The sequence below is a fragment of the Acomys russatus genome, chromosome 16 (genome assembly GCF_903995435.1).
Source record: "Acomys russatus chromosome 16, mAcoRus1.1, whole genome shotgun sequence".
NCBI lineage: Eukaryota > Metazoa > Chordata > Mammalia > Rodentia > Muridae > Acomys > Acomys russatus.
The window spans coordinates 29668590-29690076 of record NC_067152.1 but is presented as its reverse complement, the minus strand read 5'-3'; the positions used below and the strand labels follow the sequence as shown (position 1 = coordinate 29690076).

General features: G+C 53.2%; 2 protein-coding genes across 2 annotated transcripts in view; both read left to right on the top strand.

Annotated features, from left to right (window-relative positions):
- Positions 1–1698, top strand: part of Plekhm1 (pleckstrin homology and RUN domain containing M1) — a 37970-nt gene extending 36272 nt beyond the window's left edge. Inside the window, exon 11 of the mRNA XM_051158826.1 lies at positions 599–1698. Coding sequence (XP_051014783.1) covers positions 599–710 — 112 coding nt within the window. The 3' untranslated portion in view covers positions 711–1698. The remainder of the gene's footprint in view (positions 1–598) is intronic.
- A 2406-nt stretch (positions 1699–4104) lies between these two features.
- Arhgap27 (Rho GTPase activating protein 27) overlaps positions 4105–21487 on the top strand; it is a 30205-nt gene continuing 12822 nt past the window's right edge. The window contains exons 1-3 of the mRNA XM_051158825.1: positions 4105–4339; positions 5183–5372; positions 6628–7299. Coding sequence (XP_051014782.1) covers positions 6646–7299 — 654 coding nt within the window. The 5' untranslated portion in view covers positions 4105–4339; positions 5183–5372; positions 6628–6645. The remainder of the gene's footprint in view (positions 4340–5182; positions 5373–6627; positions 7300–21487) is intronic.

The window sequence follows — 21487 nt, the reverse complement described above, 5'->3', positions numbered from 1 at the left end:
CCCACAACCACAGCTGACCCAGTATCTCCCGTCACCCTGTTATGCAGGGACATACTGAACATCCACATCCACTCTGCCAGTGCCCAGGGTACTCTGACTGCCCAGAGCTGCCCAGGCTCACGGCCCCTTACCTAAGAAAAGGCATGGCTGCTGCCTCTTGGAGCAGGATATCTGACTCAGTCTACAAATGGGTTGAGGGGTAGACAGTGTCCCTGGCCTAGAACACTAGCCTAAGGCTTTAGCTAAGTGGGGACCTGGTAGTTGGTGTAAGTGCTGATTCTCGCCACCCATTGCTACACAGCATTCGAAGCCCCTGAGCAGGGGCAGGAGGAGAAGGCTGAGCTAGGGAACCCTCCTCTCACCTTCTGCAGATTAGTCAGCCAGCATCAGCTCTGGGCCTGGGCTCTTGTCTAAACTGCTTTAAAGATACACAAGAAGCCATGTAAACAGTCAAGCAGCACTTGCAAAGAATACAGGGGGACCGAGTGTCAGCAGGCTTGGGGTCTCAAGTGCTTTCAGAACACAGCTTCTCCATGGGTTCTGGCCCCAGGCATGCCTAGATGTCCAGCACCAGCAGCACCCGACCCTCTCTTCCCAGGTGTGCCGAATGCAGAACTGTCTTCCACCAAAGCTGCCAGGCTGTGGTGAGGAAGGACTGTCCCCGCTGTGCCCGCCGGCGCAAGTACCAGGAACAGAATGTTGTCAGCTAACCCTGCTGTCCCAAGCTCCCAAGGCCATTCAGCTGGGTTTGTCGTCATCTTAGGTGTTCCATCTCCCTCTTAAGGAAGACTCTCAGGTGCACCCAGAGCTCCAGCCTCCAGAGAAGGCCCAGGAAGTCCCGGTGATGCCCCTTGGCCCCTTACTACCCTTCTACTCCAGGAGGTGGGGATCCACCTGGTGCCTCTGCATAGGGCCTTTCATTGGCCTGGCTTCCCTAGCTGCCATGGCAACCTCCGTTAGGGCTGTTCATACACTGTGGAAACAAAGCTTGGTGAGCATTTTCAACTCACATTCCTGATTAAAAGGTCTAGTTTTTTAAGGTGGGTTCTTCCCCCCTTCATATTTAAACAGAAAATATTTTTTTATTCTTGACCTATCCAAGTCACCTAAGAAATGCAACCCTTCCTCCGAGCAGGTGCACAAGAGCAGCCCCAGCCCAGAGGCAGATATGGAGCTGGGTGGACAGGCCGTTGTGGGTCAGCCTGTCGGGAGACTGGGTGCCTTTCCTTTGCCCTTTCTGGCACAGACTGCCAAGAGCACAAGAGTCACATGCCAAGTGGCCCACCATTGCAGGGCTGGTCAGCTTCAGCAGCCACCTTCCCTTGCATCGTGCTCTCACCTGGAAAGCCCCTTCCTCTGTCAGAGCCCCTTAGCTCCTTTCTGGTGTGTGAGCACAGCAGGAGCAGGGGGTGACCAACACCAGCACTGTCAGCACTTTGGGCCTTCCTTGTTCATGAAGGCCATGGTCTCGCCCACCTCATCACCATGCACTCCTTAGTCCTGCAGAGTGGAGTAGGCTAGACACAGAGAGGCTCCAGGCTCCTAGTGTGGAGAAGAGGTGCCATCCTTCAGCTATAGAGAGAGGGACACGCCCAGAAGCTGCCTTGGAGAAGCTTCATCAGCCCTAGTCTCACGAAGCCTTGAGCTCATAAAACGTCTTCAGTTTTCACCTTGCCCAGCAGGACACTGCAGTGCCCAAAGAGCTTCCTAGGAGCAGGGTTGCCCTTAAGAGGCTCTTGGTGCTGGTGGCAGCATCCCGGAATTGTTCTCACGGTGATGTTCCTAGCCTTGAGGCATTTAGGGGAGTAGGAATGTGCTGTGCCATCCTTGCCTCTCATGGACCCCGCAGCCCCTCGATCCATCCCAGAGCACTCAGATTAGAGCCAGAGGCCTCAGCTGAAATGGAGGGCCTCCTTGGAAATGTGCCTGTCATGTCTCAAGAAGAGGTGTCCCTACCTTCCCTGAGGTGGATGAGCTGAGTCACCTGAAGCTTGAAGAATTGTGCAATAAAACAGGAGGCAGTAGACAGGTGACAGAGGCTGCCATACAGTTCATCTGTTCCTATCATGCAAGGCAGTGTTCACCAGTAGTTGGACCACAAAAGTATCCAGAAACACCCAGTGTGTCCATATCTGCAATATCTGCACCCCACAGCCAGCATTAACACTTCCCCCAATCCACAGCCCGATCGGAGTCTCCTTGTTTTGGATCCTGAATGGGCAGGAGTCTGTCCCCTGCGGGCCTTGCACATGGAGGCAGAAGCATGCGCTGCTGGGTTGTGAGCATTAGAGCTGGCCCTTGCCCCTTTACTAAGCTGCTAATGTGCTCAAATGAGACACCTTCCCCCGCCACACACACACACACACACACACATACCAGAAGAGAGCTCACGTGAACCTCAGCAGTGCCCACACTGTTTTAAAAAGGGTATTTTATGCAATGTTCTGACAAGTGGGACTTGGCAATGTAGAGAAGAAACTGCTGCTGTGTGGTATTTGATGTTGCAGTAAAGAGCTGGCCTTTCTAATCAAAGTCTGGCTTCTGAGTCTCCACCCTGCGGCTGCTGGGGGAACACTAGCCTTCCGACTCAGTCCTAAACCCTGGGCATTTCAGGGTCTGGTGGAGCACACTTACCAGACACATCGGCAGGGGAGAAAAGGTAAGTGACAGGATTTACAGGATTTAGGTTCCCTGGGAGGAGGTGGGAGGCTCATATTTACATGCTCAGCTCTGTCAGCTGAAGGCTCTTTCTGCCATAAATGCCTGGACACTGATTACTTACACACACACACACCTGTAAACGCCCAGCAATCCAGGCTTGGAAAGGGGCTCAGAGAAGCAAGCAAGGAAAGCAGACCCTGGCTCCTGGACTCCTGGATCAAAGGCTCAAGAGACCTGCCTGCAGCTGGCGTGTTCCCCAGAGGACCCAGGAGAAGCCCCCCACTGCCCACGTTAGAACAAAAGAAGGAAGCAGACTAATTCCTAGGGAAACTAGGTTGCAGGAAAATGGGGCAGAAAAAGACAACATCCAGGGCTTCATTTCCTGACCTTGAGGACCTTCAGCCAGGGAGTGGGGAGCCCCTTGGCTGCCTATGAGCCAGACCATTCAGGGTGCCTAGGCTTAAAGGAAGGGGACAGGAGCTGGATTTGGAGGCTGGGGGGGGGGGGGGGGGGGGGGAGACAGGCCCAGCAGAGAGGCCTGACACTTGAGCTGGTGTCTTTGGCTCAGGCTTTCCACCTTCAGCACAGTGCCCCTAGGGCAGTTTCCTTTTCCTCCCCTCTGTCTAGAGGGGGTGGAAAATTGGAGTTCTCATGCTCAGGAAGTAACAACAAATGAATAAAGTCCACGTGCTTACCATCCGTGTGTTGAGTGTGTATCTCATTTCACCTTCCCAACAAGTGGATATGGTAATGGGGGAATTGAAACCCATTAAAGCAGTGCTCTGAAGGCCAGCTTGCGGCCGCCGCTGGGTGACTAGGGAAAGACCTCATTTCCCCTTGTTTTGTGCCATGTGCCTTCCCTGGCGGATCCTAGGATAGTACCTGGCACAATGTGGACAAGACTAACAAAGTCAAAATACGGAAGAAAGAATTCAAGAAAATATGGGGGTGGGCTGTGTCCACCCGTACCCTTAGCCTTATGACCCTAAAGAGACATAAGCCTGGTGTGGGGTGGGCTCCTTTCTCTGCTCATGAGCCTTAAGCGACTTCCGGTGGAGCACCTAGCTGGACCCCCACACTTTTCTTGGAGGCCGGAGAAACTAAGTACTCAAGGTCTAGCTAGGGCTTGGGCTTGTCAGTCAGAAATGTTGACAGCACAGCTCAGTGGTAAGGCTGCTTTCCCAAGAGGCAGGTGGTTCCCAAAGTGGGAGGATCCTGCAGCTACACTCAGGCTGCCTGCGGAGTACTGGACGGTGACTCTCTTCTCCCTACAAGAATGAGGACCAGTGGGAGTGTAATCTGGCCAGAAGCTGAGAGAAACTGCCTCCCCCGCAGATCTCCATCCAGGCCCTGCCGCCGCCTCCCCAAGACAGCCAGGTGTGGCCCAAGATCCCCGGGAGGGGGGTGGGGGGGGGGGAGAGGAGGGTGGCGTCTCTGCTCCTAGAGCGCTGGCCCGGCCCAGAGGGGACAGGAAGCCAGGACACCGGGGATTGTCTCTTGTTAGCACAGCCCAGCCCAGCCTGGGAGGAAGTTCTGCCGAGCGCTCTCCGCTGGTTATATTGTTGAACAGGAAACAGCATCGAGGGAGCAGGGCCGTGGAGCAAGTGGCGCCGGACGTGGACCCCACGCGCGTCTGCCGGGACAAGTGGAAGCTAGGCCAGTGGGCGAAAGTTCCAAGGTGCCCGGGCCGGGCTGGACTGAGGGAGGGATATTGTTGGGGAGGATGGCGCTGAGTCGTGGGAGGGCGGGAAAGGTTCCCCAGGTGGCCGTCCCCACCCTAGAGACCCGCGCACTGCCTGCCCTTCTTGCTGCACTGGGGCTAAAATAGCACGAGTCTGGAGGAGGACCCCGAGGCCTGATCCCCGGGGAAGAGCGTTAGTAGTGGGGCTCCCTTCTGTCTCGGGGCGAGAGGGAAACTAGCCGAGGTCCTCCAATACTGACTTAGGCATTGATGACGCTATGGCTAGGGGCGACTGGTGCAGACCTGCTGGCTAAGGGTGCGTTCTTGCTTCCACGGATCCTCCCAGCTCTCGCATCCCCAAATTAAAGGATCTGAGGCACAGGTCCCCTTGCCACACAACCCGAGACACTGCGTCCTTGCGAGGGGATTCTAGTTTTTCCAGGCCCGGATGGGCTGCGCCCAGAGAGGGCCTGAGAGGGCGGAGGTGCGCCAGGAATGGGTAGTGCCCTCAATCTGGCTGCAAAGGGCTCACAGTCCGTGATTCAGGGTTGAAAAGGCCTCTTTCGGAATGTGCATGCCAGGATGAGACAACCAGCTCCAGCTGGGCGCTCTGAGAGCCTCGCGCCCGCGGGACGCAGGACCTGGAGGACAGCAAACTCCCTTCAGGGGTGGAGGGGAGAAAGCAGGACCTACTGACCCTTCGACTCTGCTTGCTACTTGCCAGCACCCCTTCCACGCAACCCCTTCCTCGTGCTTTTATCCTCCCCCCCGCCCGAGGCCCAGTCTCTCACGTCTCCCAAGGGCGCCGGCACAGGCATTTATGGCTTCTCACCCTCCCAGACAAGCTGGACTGCGGACAGCCCTACTGAGTGTCAGTCTCCGCCTCTCCTGTGTCAGCTCTGTTCTGCGTGGTTTCTTCAGTCTCCGTCCTTGGAAGCCCCTCCCACAGAGATGGTAGAGACCTAACCTGCAACCCTCCGCCAGCCCCGCCCATCCAGCCCATGGGCGGCCTGAGGCCTTCCCTGCTAACGTGAGTGCCCGACTGGGGTCCTGGGAAAGGGAAGGTAACCCGAGTGTCCACGCTACCAACATTTGCTGGCTCAGCTCTTGGTCTATCACGATACGGTCTCCCGGAGTCAGAGTGCTCAGTTTACACCCCTCCCGCCCCCATCAAGGTATTATTGAAAAAAATAAACCAGCCTCAGCAAGAGGGTGGACTCCCCGCTGCTGGTCCCTGGGTCACCTTGTAGAACTGTAAACCGAGTGATCTCTGTAAGGTTTTGGAGTGACCAGCACTTCCGGAGTAGGCCACCGGCTTCACTTTATAGAAGGGACACAAGTTGGGAACGTTTGTCTCCCAACACCAGACTGAGCTAGCATTGGGGAGGGTCGGCGGCGCGTTATAAAGAGCTTTAGGGGACCCTGCTGACATTGTCGCAATGCATTGTCTAGGAGCTCCTCTCCTAGGCAGGCAGTGTAGGGAGGGGGAATCCCTAGGCAGGTGAGCATAGAGCCTCCCTCCCCTCTGATGAGGACGCCTGGGAGCTGGAGTGCGCGGAGATGGGGTAGGCAGTGCTGGGCGGGCGGGACTCCTGGTTCACGTGTGCTGCGAAGCCACTGGGAATGGAGAGAGAAACCCAGAGAACCGGTTCTCCAGCCTTAGCTGTCCAAGCACCTACGTCAAAATCCCTGGACTAAGTAAGGCAGGAACTCCCCTAAGGTAGAACTTGGGGGCTGCCCCAGAGCCTTCCTCCCCAACGTTAAACTTACCCTCCCAGAGCGCATAACTCTTAGAGGGGGCACTTAAGAGCTTTCCAACGATTTCCTGCAGGCTGGAGGCGTCAGGGTGGAGCGGGACGGGGGCAGAGGAGCAGCAGGAAAGGGGCCTTACTCTCCAATTCGCCAACCCGGAAAACGAGGCTCTGCAAACCTTCAGGCAAATGTGCTGTCTACCTTACAGTCACCGCAGGTCATTAAGCCAATGTTTCCTGGAGAGTAAAGTTGGGTCTCTTATCACCCTCAATTTCTCACCACGGGATCCCAGCGAGACACATATCTCACCATCAACGACACAGAATGGATTCTTAAGAATGGGAGCGTTGGAGATGATTTTTATCCAAGTCCCCATTTCAGAGATGGAAAAACTGAAGCCCGAATGCACTGGGCAAGGGCAGGAGCGAGACTCGAACCTTTGTCTTTGAGCCCACCCCACCCCCACCCCCCGGACACGGTTCTCTTCCCGGGTGTTCGGTCCTGACGGCGGCGGCTCCTCTTGTTGCCCGTAGGAAAGTGCCTTGGCCGCGATGGCGGCAGACGTCGAGGGGGAAGTGTATGTGCTGGTGGAGCACCCCTTCGAGTACACTGGCAAGGACGGACGCCGTATAGCCATCCAGCCCAACGAGCGTTACCGACTGCTGCGTCGCAGCACCGAGCACTGGTGGCACGTGCGGCGCGAGCCTGGAGGTCGCCCCTTCTATCTCCCGGCGCAGTACGTGCGCGAGCTGCCCGCGCTCGGCGACCCTGGCCCGGCCCCGCAGCCTTCCGATCCGCAGCCGCGCCCCGCAGTCCCAGAGCCTCTGGCCTACGACTACCGCTTCGTGAGCACCCCGGTGAGCGCCAATGGGTCCCCCGCCGAGCTCCGGAGCCGGGCCAGCTCCCTGTGTGGCCCCGCGAGACAGCGTGCCAAAAGCCAGCGCAACAGCCTGGCACCGGGAGGGCCAGCCTGCCTGTACGTGCGGCCCGCAGCTCCGGTGCGACCGGCGCAGTCCCTAGACGACTTGGCGCGCGGCGGCTCCGCGCCCTCTGCCGGCCTCCTTGGCAGCGCGGGACACTTCAAGGCTTCCAGCGTGGCGGGCTCCTGGGTTTGTCCGAGGCCCCTGGTGCGCAGCGACTCGGAGAATGTCTACGAGGCCATCCTGGACGAGCGCTGCCCAACGCGGGAGGAGAGCCCAAAGCTGGTAGGTAGCCGCGAGAGCCAGGGGGCGGGGCGGGAGGTCGAGGGCCCAAAGGCTGTTTTAACCGAGGTCACTATTTGTCCCTTTATCTCACTTATCCTGGATATTCATGTTTTCGTGCAAAATGCAAATGAGCTTGATTACTGGGTGCTGCCCCAAACCCTGCTGGGAGGTCAACTAATCTACGTCAGGTACATGCGCCGAATAACGTTCCTAAAATGTCACCTGCTCTTGTAAGTGGTGGACTCTCCTCTTCCCCCCACCCCCAGAAGCTTAGGGTGGGGGTGGGGTCAGATGACACGGTGGGTGTGAAAGTCAGACATCTGCTTCTCTTTGGTGCAGCTTCCAATATTTCGGTTCCTTATAAAACAACAACAGCAATTCTTAATGGACTTGTTTCGAGATTAGCTACTGTGCGGCCTCCTCTTCTCGGAATCCGATTGTGTTGGTCTGAGTTACTCGCATCGCCTCGGAATCCTCTTGCTCTGGCCTGTCATCTTAAACTTTGAAACCTTTTAGAGGAGGCCAGCTTTCGGGAAGGGGGGGTGACGCCCCCAAATGGTTGACATCTGCCACCCGCTGTGGCCTTATCCACAACTCACTTCCTCTCTGAGGCACTGGGTGCCCCGGTACCCTCTCCCAGAAGGTGCGACCCCTTAGGCCAGCTATTTGGCCTTGCCTCTGCAACCAGACTAGCAGAGTTCGGGTTTTGAGGCTACTGAACCCTGAATTTGACTCTGCTGGGTCACCTGCCAGCCGCTGACGAGCTCGGTGTCCTCGTATGTAAACAATACCCAAGGAATAAAGTTGTTGTTAACCTTAAACGCAGTGAGGCGTGGCAAGCCCTTGGCAGGAGCTGATGCAGGGAGAGCGGCTCGAGTTCGCCGCAGCTCTGAGCCTCGGCGCTCAGGTTTCCGGGGATTATCTCTCCCTCTTGTGGCCACTTTAGAGAACAACACCCGGCGGGCTTAAGTGTCTGCGGCAGATCTAGAGTCATCCTGCTTACCTGGCGCCTGTGGTATGGATGACTAACACCCGTCCCCGGAGCCCTTGAGCAGGCTCTCTTTATCTACAGAACTCCCTGGTCTTTCCAGACTGTGGGTCCTAGTAATTTTGGGAATGTCTACTGCCCCCCATGAGCTCCTGGCTGTGGGGAATGGCCCCCCAAGTACTTGAATGACCCCAGCGTCTGTGGGAGAAGTGAGGAGCCACAACCCCTTTACTCATGAACCAGGCCTGTGTAAGTCTGTCCAGGGGAGGCTCTGGGACCGATGAGAAAGAGAAACACCCCACCCACCCCCAGATGCCAGAATCTCCTGAGAAATCTCCCCAGCGACCAGGGTCCCTGACGCGACCTTCCCCATCCTTCCTCCGCCCCCAGCAGGTTCCTAGTTGCTTGTGGTTTGGGGGACACCGTTGAAAGTGGGCTGGTAATGAATGACCCAATAAGGAACCAAGAAGTCTGCCCAAGATCCTGGTGCTGGGCAAAGAGGTGGCTGCTGCCTGGCTCTAGTTAACCCTGTGGCTTCAACAGAGTGCTTGACACCTCCAGTCCCGGTCCTACGAACAACAGCACATTCTCTGTTGAGGCTCTCCCTGACACTCCGCAGCAGGGATGGCCAGTTTGTTCTCCCTTGGGAAGGAAACCCTACCCCTGCCCTTCCTTGTCCCAGGCAACAAGGGAAGGCATTTCCTGAAAGGTGAGCCTGGTGGTTTTCCAGAGAGCGTAGATGCACGCGCGCGCGCGCACACACACACACACACACACACACACACACACACACACACACACACACACACACACACACCCCTACTCACACTCAACTCACTCAAACTCCCCGAGGGCATGATCCCCCAAGTCTGTTTGCTTAGTCTTTTTTTTTTTTTTTTTTTTTTTTTTTTTTTTTTTCTCGAGAGAGGGTTTTCCTGTGTAGCCTTGACTGTCCTGGCCTCACTTTGAAGACCATACTGGCCTCGAACTCACAGCAATCCACCTGCCTGTGCCTCCTGAGTGCTGGGATTAAAGGCGTGTGCCACCACGCCCGGCTGTTTGCTTACTCTTTGTTTTGTTTTTGTTTTTTGAGACAGGGTCTCTCTGTGTAGCCTTGGCTGTCCTAGACTTGCTTTGTAGACCAGGCTGGCCTCGAACTCACAGCGCCCGGCTGTTTGCTTACTCTTGCTTGTTCGTTAAGCATGAATTGATTAGATGCTAGCCAAGCCCCTCAGTGAGCCTTCAGACCTAGGAATGAGTGTAACACAATCACAGGGCTGGGCGGTAACACTGGGATGGGACACTGATGGGACAATAGAGGCCACTGTCGTCCATTGTTCGAGCTGTAAAGCAAAGGTGGAGAAGAGGTGTGGACAGGCCATCTGGGGGGGCGGTGTCTTGTAGTTGTGTCTTAGCCCATGGCCTATGCTGGCTGTGGTATATCTACCATCGGACAGGGCTTTGTGAGAATTTGGACTTTATCCTGTTTGGAAGGCTCTCGGTAAGAAATGGAATGGGATTGAGGGTGCCTGTGGTCAGGGCTATAACATGCATACGGTGATGATGGGATGGTCATGGAGTCTGGGCCAGGAAAGAGCAGATCAGCTGAATCCTAGCTTCCCACTGACGCTGGCAGGCAGCCAGTTGCACTGTTTACAGAGGTCTTGGAGGAGGCATGGGGTGAAGAAAAATGAGGTGCGGTACACCTGAATATCGTCATCAAAAGGAGGGAAAGACAGATTCTGTTCTCCCTCAGTTCAATTCCCTGCAACCCCATGGTGGCTCATAACCATCTATAATGAGATCTGGTGGCGCACGCCTTTAATCCCAGCACTCGGGAGGCAGACGCAGGCGGAACTCTGAGTTCGAGGCCAGCCTGGTCTACAAATTGAGTCCAGGACAGCCAAGGCTACACAGAGAAACCCTGTCTTGAAAAACCAAAAAAAAAAAAAAAAAAAAAGGAAAAAGAAAAGAAAGAAAGAAGGATGAGAGAGGAAAACCCCACAGTCTAAAAGCCATGGAAAAGGTGCAGAAGTTCAAGTTAGACAAAGGCCGAGGACAGCACCTGACATGGCCACCAGAAGGCTGGCCAGTCAAGGGACTGCAGATGACAGAAGGCTGTGTGAAGGTGTGGGTGCAGACAACAGGCAGCTGGCAACACTTTGCTGGGGAAGGGGGAGACACGCTGTGGTGAGAGAATCAAACCAAGCAAATGGGTGAGGCCAGAGCCCACAGCAGGGAAGGCTGAGGCAGGAGGATGATTAGATAGGAGCCCTGGAAGAAGGGAGTGGCTGGAAACAGGAGCAAAGGTGTGGACCACGAGGTATTCTAGGGCGAAAGGGCATCCGCCTGTCATGTACCAGCTCAGGCCCGAGGGCAGGCCGCTCAGCAGGGAGAAGAGGGAGCCTGTACCGTATTTGTCGTGTTGTGTTCCCGGCTCATGCAAGTACCACACCTCCTGCACCTGGTGTGTGCTGGTCAGGGAGCCGGACTCTGTGGACCCAAAGTATAGTAAGACACAGACCGCAGGGGGCTAGCAGTCTTTCGTCCTCTCACTCAGAGGCCTGCACACACACACACACACACACACTCGCGCGCGCACATACACACACACCTCAGTGCCTAGCAGCTCAGAAGGCAGCACGGGACGCCCTTTTACCCTGAACACAAACAGGTTCATAAAGGAAGTGAGTTCAGACCCCTGCCTCCTGACTCCAAACCCCACACTTGCTGCCAAGTTTAGTCTCTGCCTTGTTCCTCTGGGCCAAAACAGCAGGAGCCGATGGCAAGCAAATACACTTTCTTCTAAGCATGGTGCCTAGCTTCTGCCTGCATGGGGGCTTGAGAGGGGGAGAGATTCCATAGCCAGTGCTCCTGACAGGGACAGGGCCACACAGGAGGCCAAGCAACGAAGTGACCTCTGAGGCCTTGTCTGTAATCCCAGCTACTCAGGAGGCTAAGGCAGGAGGATCCCATTTTCAAGGGCGCCTTTGGCTACACAGTGAGTTCAAGGCCAGCCTGGGCAGCAGAGTGAAGCTCTCTCAAAATAATGAGTAAAAAGAGCTGGGATGTGACAGTCCATGCCTAGGATGTTCTCAGACACTGGTTTAAATCCCCAATACGGCTTTCCCTGCCTGTGGCCTCTGGCCTCCCTAGCTAGTAGATTTAGGGGTGTGGTCAAACCTTGGAGGTAGGAAGGCCTAGGAACAGATGCACGAGGGCCCGCCCCTGCTGCCTGGGCATTGGCCACCGGCAGGACAGGTTACCGGCCTTTGCTGGAACTTATGCAAACAGCCCCGGAGGCCCTGCTCGTGAGCCGGAATACCGCCTGGACTGAAGGAAGCCCCCTGAGCCCCAGGTTCCTCCACCTCAGCGGTCAGGAACTGTGAGTGATTCCCTCCTGGGTACTAAGAGTCCTGGGGGAGAGAGGGAGGAGCCAGTTTTCTCACTCATCTCCCTCCGGGATTCCCACCTGACCCCTCCCTGTTCTATACACTTCCTGGGGCCAGAGTCTCCGGGACGGACACCCAGCCAGCCATGTGCCCGGAAAAAGCTACAGATGGGTAGAAGCTGGGAGCGGAGGCCAAGTTAAGGAGATCCGATGAGACAGCCCCCTACCCCCACCCCACCCCCTACCCCGGCTCCTAACCCCTACTACCGACCTCCCAACACCTCTCCGAATGAATCCCTAGCTTGGGCAGCTGCCCCGGGAGGCTCAGATGGTTTCTTCATACCTGTTTCGATTTTTCTACACTGCTCACCCAGCTTAAATAGGGTCAGCAGGTCTTCCTATGCCCCCCACACACACCCAGCCTTATTTACCTCACCTACCTGGGCTCCTACTCACTGCCCTCACCCCTGCAAGCTGGGTGGTCACCTTGTGTCCTTTAGATGCCAGGGGGCTGAGTTCCTGCTCACTCTTGGGCTCTGGTTTCCTCCGTCCAGCCTTAAAGCCGGATCCCAGGACCAGCCCACTCCTGCCTCTTCCAGCTGAACCCTGCACTCCTTTCTTTTCTTTTCTTTTCTTTCCCCCTTGCCCTCTGTACAGGAGTAGGAGGGAACAGGCCTCAGTGCCGAGTGTCAGCTGGATGTATGGCCAGTGCTGGTCTCCAGGCACAGGGAGGCCTGTGCTGATAGTAGCTGGTGGTCTGGAATGTGCTCTGGGCTCCACGCCAAAAGAGGGGGGTCTGGGCGGCTGAGCAAGGGCAAACGGTGGTCATTGGCTATTGGTTGATGTTGGAGGGAGCCAGAACACCAAGGCTTGTGGCTCTGGGGGGGCCTAAGAACGCTTGGTTAAATTGGGGAAGCTCTGTTTCTAAATTGAGGAAGAACTGTGGTATTGAGGGGATTCCTGGCACTCACCCAACTCTTCTGCAGGCTCCTGGGGTGGGGATGGCGGGGTGGGGGTGGGGGTTCCTGTATCCTTTGCCCCTGACGGAAGGTCTCCTGTGAGGTTACAGGTCTCTGCCTGGACCTAGCAAGTAGAGGGACAGCTGGGGCTGCCTCTGGACCACCCCATCCCCACCCCCCCGGCCTCTCTCTTCTGCAGGCAGGAACATTCCCCAGCCTGTTTGAATGTGTGAATTCTATATCCACCCCTATAAAATGGTTTGACCTCCTTTTTTGTTTTTGTTTTGTTTTTCGAGATACGGTTTCTCTGTGTATCCCTGGCTGTCCTGGACTCTCTTTGTACACCAGGCTGGCCTCGAACTCACAGAGATCTACCTGCCTCTGCCTCCCGAGTGCTGGGATTAAAGGCGTGCATCACCAGTTTGACCTCCTTTTAAATGTTGGGATAGCGGGTAAACTGTAGTCTATTTCTGCTAGCTTTGGGGTCCTCTCATGCCTCTGTTCCCCAGGCTTCCTTGTTGGGGGCTTGCCCCCAAGGCAGTTCAATTGGCTGGTGGGAGAAGGCAGCTGCTGGGGTTCTCACTCACTCAGTCAGAAATGGCAGGTACTGCATCAGGAAGGCTATGAAAGTAAAGGCCCCGGCTTGCAGGTAGCCTGTTGTCCAGGAGGCAAGTCAGGCCCACAAGTGTAACCTTCGGAGATGTGTGTCCCCAGGGTGCCACAAATGGCACTTTGAAAGCTGCCTCTTTCCAGTGGTGGAGTTAGCAGGAAACATCTCTGAATGCTTCCTAGAAGAAGAGAGCAATGTCACAGACAGTCCTGAGGGATTCTATAATTCTGTCCTTCAACCCATCCAGACCACAGCAACTCTCTGCCATCATTATTAGCAGTCGAGCTATTCCAATATTGTTACTAGGTCTCTAGTTAATTTTGGCTATTTGACTTTTTTTTTTTTAAAGATTTATTTATTTATTATGTATACAGTGCACTCCTTGCTTGTACACCTGTGGCCAGAAGAGGGCACCAGATCATATTATAGATCCATGTGGTTGCTGGGAATTGAACTCAGGACCTCTGGAAGAGCCAGTCAGTGCTCTTAACCTCTGAGCCATCTCTCCAGCCTGACATTTTTTAATTAGGGAAGGAGTCATTTCCCCCTAGATTTGTAAAATTTCCACTTGAGAAATTTAGTATGAGCTGGGGAGGGTGGCATACGCCTGTTAACACCAGCATTTGGAAATCAGAAGAGGCCAGCCGGGATAATTTATCTAGAACTCATCTCAAAAACAAGGACAAACCCAGGCCAGTTGCCGTCTTTTAAGGGGATCATTCACTGTGCTCGTGTTGGGTCTAACAGTGGATTCCCTCTGCCGGGTTTTATTTCGTGTAGACTTTATTGGCGTGCTGGCCTTGGGTCTTCCCCCCTTCCCCCCCACCTCCCGCCGTGGTCAGGTTGTAATTGGCTTCCCTTTTCTTCTCTCATATTTTCCATTCCGTTGCTGCCTTCTGCCTCCATCCTTGCATCCCTAATCAAAGGAGAACTCATGTCGTGTTTGATGCATATTGACGGTCAGCCTTGGTCTGCGCAGGAGAAGCTCTTTATTGTGTGATTTTTTTTTTTCTTTTTCTTTCACTTGGGAGTTAGCTCTCCCGACTCGGTGCACCCCGTTTATCAGTCCCCCCCTTCTCTTCTTTATTCCCATCATTTTGTGTTTGTGCTACAACATGGGAGAGAATTTCTTCTGCTTGAACTTGAACCCACAAATTTGAATTTGGTGGTGGATATCTTTCCCTTGGGTGAGTACCATGCAATATTTCAAGCTCTTTTTAAAACTCCTCCCTTCATCTGAGTTCTCATCTTTAGTTCAAGTTGTAATTGTATTGGCCAGCCCTTCCTTCTCTGTCTTGAATTTCTTTTAATGGAAATACATGTGTGTGATTATTTAAAATAATATTTTCATATTTAATTCACATAGTAAAACTTTCACGCGCACCTCTCCCTGCTTCCTTGCCACGTCACCACCTCTCCATTCTTTGTTTGTTTTTTCCCGGTTTCATTATACAAACACAAGCTAGTATAAATAAGAATTGGGTAACTTGAGCCGGGCGTGGTGGCACACGCCTTTAATCCCAGCACGCGGGAGGCAGAGGCAGGCGGATCGCTGTGAGTTCGAGGCCAACCTGATCTACAAAGTGAGTCCAGGATGGCCAAGGCTACACAGAGAAACCCTGTCTTGAAAAACCAAAAAAAAAAAAGAATTGGGTAACTTAATTTTCTGTGTCCCCTACACGAAGGAGGCTGTAGCCCCATGCACGATGTCATGTGTCACATTTATTTTTCACCTTTAAAAATGTATTATTTTATGTGTACTCGTGGTGTTTTACTTGAATATGTATGTCTGTGCACTAGTGTATAGTGGCCAGAAGAGGGCGTTGGATCTCTTGGAATTGGAGCTGCAGATGGTTGTGAGTCACCATGTGGATGCTAGAAATTGAACCCAGGTCCTCTGGAAGAGCAGCCAGTGCTTTTAACAGCTGATCCATCTCTCTAGTCAATATATATATATATATATATATTTGTTTATTATGTATAGTGTTCTGCCTGCATGTACACCTGCACACCAGAAGAGGGCACCAGATCACATTATAGATGGTTGTGAGCCACTGTGTGGTTGCTGGGAATTGAACTCAGGACCTTTGGAAAAGCAGCCAGTGCTCTTAACCTCTGAGCCATCTCTCTAGCCCAAGCCCCTGTATTTCTAATTGGCATAGCAGTCATACACATTTGTGGCACACAGGGTGAGATTCCACACGTGTATAAAAAGGATAATGATTAGAGTAATCATATTGGCCATCACAGACATTAATTTGTACTGGGGACATTTGAGATCCTCTACAAGCTGTTTTTAGATGTATAATCGCTTGCTGTCAAGCAGTTGCCCTTCAGAGCTCTAGTCACGCTGAAAGTCACTCTTCTGTCCACTGACCCCTCCCCTAACCATTCTGTCTCTGTCACTCCCTCTTACACACCCTTCCCAAGCTCTGGTAACCAGTATTTTCTATTCTATTTCTTCAAAGCCCAGCTCTTCAGTCCCCACCTTTAAGTGAGAACACACACTATTTGTTGTCCCAAGTCTGGTTTATTTCACTTAATGTAATGTCCTCCAGTGACTTTCATGCAGTTATACACGATTTCGCTCTATGGTGGCTGCATAGTATTCCGTTGTGTGTGTGTCTTTTTTATTTATCCGTTGATGAACAACTAGATGGTTCTGTGTGTTGGTTCTGTGAACAGAAAGCTGCAATGGTCATGGTAGTGCAGGTGTCTCCTTAACATACTGATTTGAATTCCTTTGGCTGTGTCCCCATGGTGAGGTGGCTGCAGCACATGCGGTTCTCTTTATAGCTTTTTGGAGGAACCCTCCTGCTGATTTGCATACTGACCGCACTAGTTTACATCTCACCCTTGCTACAGGGGAATTCCACTTTCCCCACATCTCACCAGTATTTGTTACCTTTTTCCCCCTAGATTTTAAAATGTATGTGTATGTGTGCGTGTGTGCCTGTGTTAGTTTATGTGCACCGAGAGTGCATACAGATGCCCGCAGAGGCCAGAAGAGGGCGCCCAAGTCCCTGGAACTGGAGTTTCAGGCAGTTGTGAGCTCCTTAGTGTGGGTGATGGGAACCAAACCTGGGTCCTCTGCAGGAGCAACACAGCTCCTCACTGCTGAGCCATCACTCCAGCAACTAATTATTTTTTCAGTGCTGGAGATCAAATCCTATCTCTCACACACATACATTATAGATTATATATTATGTAATATATATATATATATTGTGTGTGTGTGTGACAGTATTATGTGCTTGTATCTGCTAAACTCTGGAGACTGAGGCAGGGGATCACTTGGCCCCAGGAATCTGAGACTAGTCTGAACAATCTAATAAGAGTTAAGCAGCACTCAGGGAAGCAGAAGCAGGTGGATCTCTGTGAGTTTGAGGCCACATAGGGAGACCCTGTCACAAAACAAAAGACCTTGTCTCAATTTAAAAAGAAAAAAGAAAGTTTTCCTTAATCACGTTTATGTAAGTGCAGCAGGTTGGTACCCACTTGCAGTCTTGGCACTTGGGAGTCTGAGGGAAGAGGACTGAAAATTGCAGAGTAACTTTGGCAACTTATCAATACCTTGTCTCAAAATAAGAAATAAAAAGAGCCAAAATGTAGCTAAACAGTAGGGGCCCTGCTTAGCCTCCAAAAAGACTTGGGTACAAGACCAAGTGCCACAAAAAAATAAAATATCACATGTATTGCTGTTTATTTTGTGGCTTTTAAAATCTGACCCTTTATTACAGACTTGGTTAAACTGTTACAAATGTACTAAGATTTTATGCATACTCACTCGGTCATGTGTCACCTACCATGAGGACACATCCTGAGAGATGCTCCATTACGTGAGTCGTTGTTTCCTAGGGGCCCTAGGGTGTACCCGAACAAGCCCAGATGACAAACAGGTTGGTCACTCGGCGTGACTTTCTGATGTCACAAAGAGGCATGGTAACTGGATGTGTAAGGCTGCTGGCCAGCGCTGTAAAGTGCCTGCCTTACGTACAAGAGGGAACTGCAATTACGGTAGAAAGTATAGCTGCATGCGTGTTCAGGCTCTGTGTACCGAATGTTCTATGTAGTGCACATGTTATAGCTTTACAAACCTGCCGATGCCATTATCTGTTTACCCCCAGCATCACCAGAGGCTGTGACAGCCTGGGCTGGCCCTTACCGATGGTGCCAGTGGTGCTCAGGGAATAAGAGTGTGTCAGCTTTTTAAGAGAGGGGGGAAGGGGGAGGGAGAGAGGGAGGGAGAAAGAAGAGAAAAGGAAATTAATTTCAGCTCAATATACATCTTACCTCAGTCTCCTGCATGCTGAGTGCTAGGACTACAGGAATGACCCACCATGCCTGGCTCCTCTCAGTCATCTTTAGTCCTGGTGCTGTCAAGATGGCTCAGCAGTTTAAAGCACTGGCTGCTCTTGCTGGAAGGAAACCCAGGTTCAGTTCCCCCGCACCCACACGTGGATAACAGCGGTACGTTCCTGGGGGAGCTGATGCCCTTGTCTGGCCTCGGCGGGCACTGGCATGCATGTAGTCTACATGCTGGGTGTGTGCCAGCTGCAGGGTCACACACAGGCACATAAAATAAAAATAAATAAATATATTTTTAAAAACCTTTAATCCGGGGCTGGGTGGTGGCAGCGCACGCCTTTAATCCCATCACTCGGGAGGCAGAGACAGAGGCAGGTGGATCACTGTGAGTTCGAAGCCAGCCCAGTCTACAAAGCAACTCCAGGCCAACCAAGGCTAACACAGAGAGACCCTGTCTCGGAAAAAAAAAAAAAATTTAAAAATTGATTAAAAAAAAAAGAAAGCCGGGCGTGGTGGCGCACGCCTTTAATCCCAGCACTCGGGAGGCAGAGGTAGGCGGATCACTGTGAGTTCGAGCCAAGGCTACATAAAGAAACCCTGTCTCGAAAAACAAAAACAAAAACAAAAAAAAGAAAAGAAAAAGAAAAGTAAATTAGCCAGCACCAAGAGTTTGAGGCTAACTTGGCCTACAATGTGAGTCTCAGGCCGCCTGGTCTATATAGCTAGTCCCTATCCTTAAGTGAATAAATATTTAAATGCAAACAAACGAAAGGGTTGCAGAAATGGGACCGAAGATTGAATGAGTGGCGAAACTCAGAGCCTTGCACACAGGAAGTACTCCACCACTGAGCTACACCCTTGCCCGCACTCCTTAGTTTTTCCTTTTTTATTCTTTTGCATGTGAGTGTAGAGTTGTGTTCTCATGTATGTGGATGTACATGTGTGTGCAGGCAAGTGGAAACCACAGGCTGATGTCACATACCTTCTTCAATCGCCCTCTGCCTGTGGATCCAAGTGGGCTCTAAGCTGAGGACTCGCAGGTGGGCCGCCACACCCACCCAGCCTTTACCTGGGGTGTGCTCCTGTGGCCTCATGAGTGCATGATTTCTTTACCTGCTGAGCCATTCTCCCTCGCCCCCTGCTTTCTGTTTTGCTTTAAGACAGACCTCGTTGAGATTATAGCTCAGTGGGAGAGCACTTGCCTCCCCCCCCCCCCATAGGTACAAATGCAAGACAGAAAGCTGGTGGTGCCGCTCAGGGGGTAGAGGCTTGCTAAGTGTGCCAGAGGCCCTGGGTTTCTTCTTCAAGACCGTGTAAGCCAAACGTGGTGATACAGGCATAATCCTAGCATTTGGAAGGGAGGAGGGTGTGTGAGACTCTCTCTCTCTCTCTCTCTCACTCTGTCTCTCTCTGTGTTTCTTTCTCTCTCTGTCCCTCGTGCGCTCTCTTGCTCACACACGCACATGCACGTGCGCGCGCACACACACACACACACACACACACACACCAGAGAAACCTAACTTTATAGCCAGCGGGAGATCAAAAAAAGAGGTGTGGATGGAGGTTGGAGGTGAGGCCTCCATAGCCACTGGAGGCTTTAAAAATTCCATCTAGGGCCGGGCGGTGGTGGCACACCCCTTTAATCCCAGCACTCAGGAGGCAGAGGCAGGCGGATCAATGTGAATTCGAGGCCAGCCTGATCTACAAAGGGAGTCTAGGACAAGCAGGGCTACACAGAGAAACCTTGTCTGGGAAGAAAAAAAAAAATACATCTAGGGAAGCTGGCTTGTACAGGAGGCCCCTGCACCCTGCATCTCAATGAAGGAGAAGTCTGAGGGGTGTGTGGGTAGAAGACAGTCCGTGGCCACACTTTCCTACCTCTGCAGCTTGGCTCAAAACCACAGACTTCACTGGCCAGCCCAGAAGTTCCTTGACGGTCTCTGCAGGCATTCCTTCTAGTCTGTGCCAGCGAGGAGCCGCACCCAGATCTTGCCCACCCAGCAGGAGCAGGCCCAGCAGGCAGCTCCCTGGGGTCATGCAGAGGCTGGGCAGAGTCCGGTGCTCAGGGCGCCCAATCCGAAACCCAGAATCAGAAAAGCAGAAACACACCCTGCTTTCTCTCCGGGGCCCTGTGGGCGTGGGAAATCAGCGGCCAGCTGGGCTTTCACAGAAAGCCTGGGGGTGAGGAAGAGGACAAAGCCCCATCAGCTGGGTCCCAGGAACCCCACCCAGCGCTCAGAGAGACGCTGAAACACAGCCTCCAAGCTCTCACACCTCTGTGTGTCTGTTCATTTTGCGTTTATCAAGATAGTTCAGCCCTAAATCCACTGTGTTCAGGATTCTGTTGAGGTAGGGCACCTGGACAGGTGGGCTGCATACTCACTCCAGGTGAAGTCTACAGGGCAAGCCCCTGTTCTGCTCCGAGATCGGCCCTGTACAGTAGTATGTAGCCCTCAGCCAGGCTGGGTGGGTACAGAGGGAGACTCAGTACAGGAAGGACCCACTGTGAAACAACAGTGAAACAAAAACCACAGTTGGGTCCCTCCTGTCCTGCTGTCCCTCCACCCAATCTAGGTGGCAAAAAGCTGGTAAGTTTTAGTGAGTGGGCGGAGGTAGGTCCCTAACTGATTTGATCCCTCTCTCTCTCTTCCTCCCTCCCTCCCGTCTCTCTTTCTCTTTTTGTTTCTCCTCAGAGACAGATTCTCACTAAGTAGCCAAGAGGCTACAATGGGCAAATTCCAGGCTACCTTCCCTTTTCCAGTCCCACCACGTTCCATCTCCTGAGGGGCCGGAATTACAGGCATGCGCCATTCCTCTCAGCCCAGAGGGCTGGATTTTCCTCTTGTGCTGCCTCCTTCCTAGGAGGGTTTGGAAGATGAGGCCTGGAGAGGGAGAGGAAGTGATGGGCAACTGACATGTGCCAGCACTGCCCCATCCTGCTGTCCAACACCCAGCAGGGTGTGCTTGTGGGCACCAGCTGTGGTCCTCACCTCAGCTTGCTGGGTGTGGGGAAGCCCCTTAGCCTGAGAGCTGGTCTGTGTGCATCAAGAGCAGTACTGGCGCCCAGGCGGCGGTGGCGCACGCCTTTAATCCCAGCACTCGAGAGGCAGAGGCAGGCAGATCACTGTGAGTTCGAGGCCAGCCTGGTCTACAAAGGGAGTTCAGGACAGCCAAGGCTACACAGAGAAACCTTGATTTTTTTTTTAAAAAAAAAAAAAAAAAAAAAAAGCAGTACTGGCTTCCTGGGAGCTGACTATGGACCATGACTGTGGACCACGTGCCCTGGAGAGTGGGCTTCTGATGGAGTGCTGACATGGGTACTGAAAAGGCAAAGGGCCATAGAGCCTTGTTCTTTTTCTGTCCTCACCAAGTGTTTTGGTTCTGTGCCTCGTCTCTATGGGATTTCTGGAATGGGAGAACAGGCGGGGGCCAGAGCCCAAACTAGAAGCAAATTGGAAACTCATGGAAGCTGAGCCCGCCTGGGGAGGGGCAGGACGGACAAGATGGTCCCCAGGGACTTGAAGGAGCAGCCATAGCTGTTCAAGCAGGCCACACTGGGTCCAGTGTGTGTGTGTGTGTGTGTGTGTCAGGAGTTGGAGTGTCCACCTGCGCGAGGAGGCAGGGGAGAGGGGAAGTCAGAAGAAAGGAACCGCTTGGTTCTCTTAGTCCTGAGTGGAGGCAGGCAGGTCCGCCCTTACAGGGATGGGTGTGTGTGGCCACCCGGGCGGAAGAGGGCAAGTGTGGCTGGGTGACCAAATCTGGAGGAGACAGAGCCAGGTGGTCAAGTGGGGAAAACAGTGGTGTGGTCAACTGTCCCTTGTGTCCACTTGGCTGGCGGAGTCTAGACACCAGCTTCCCCAATACGGCATGTGTCCAAACCCCTTCCTCATCTGAAACTCCTCCTCCCCCGGCCTTCCTCTTTCCCTTCACAT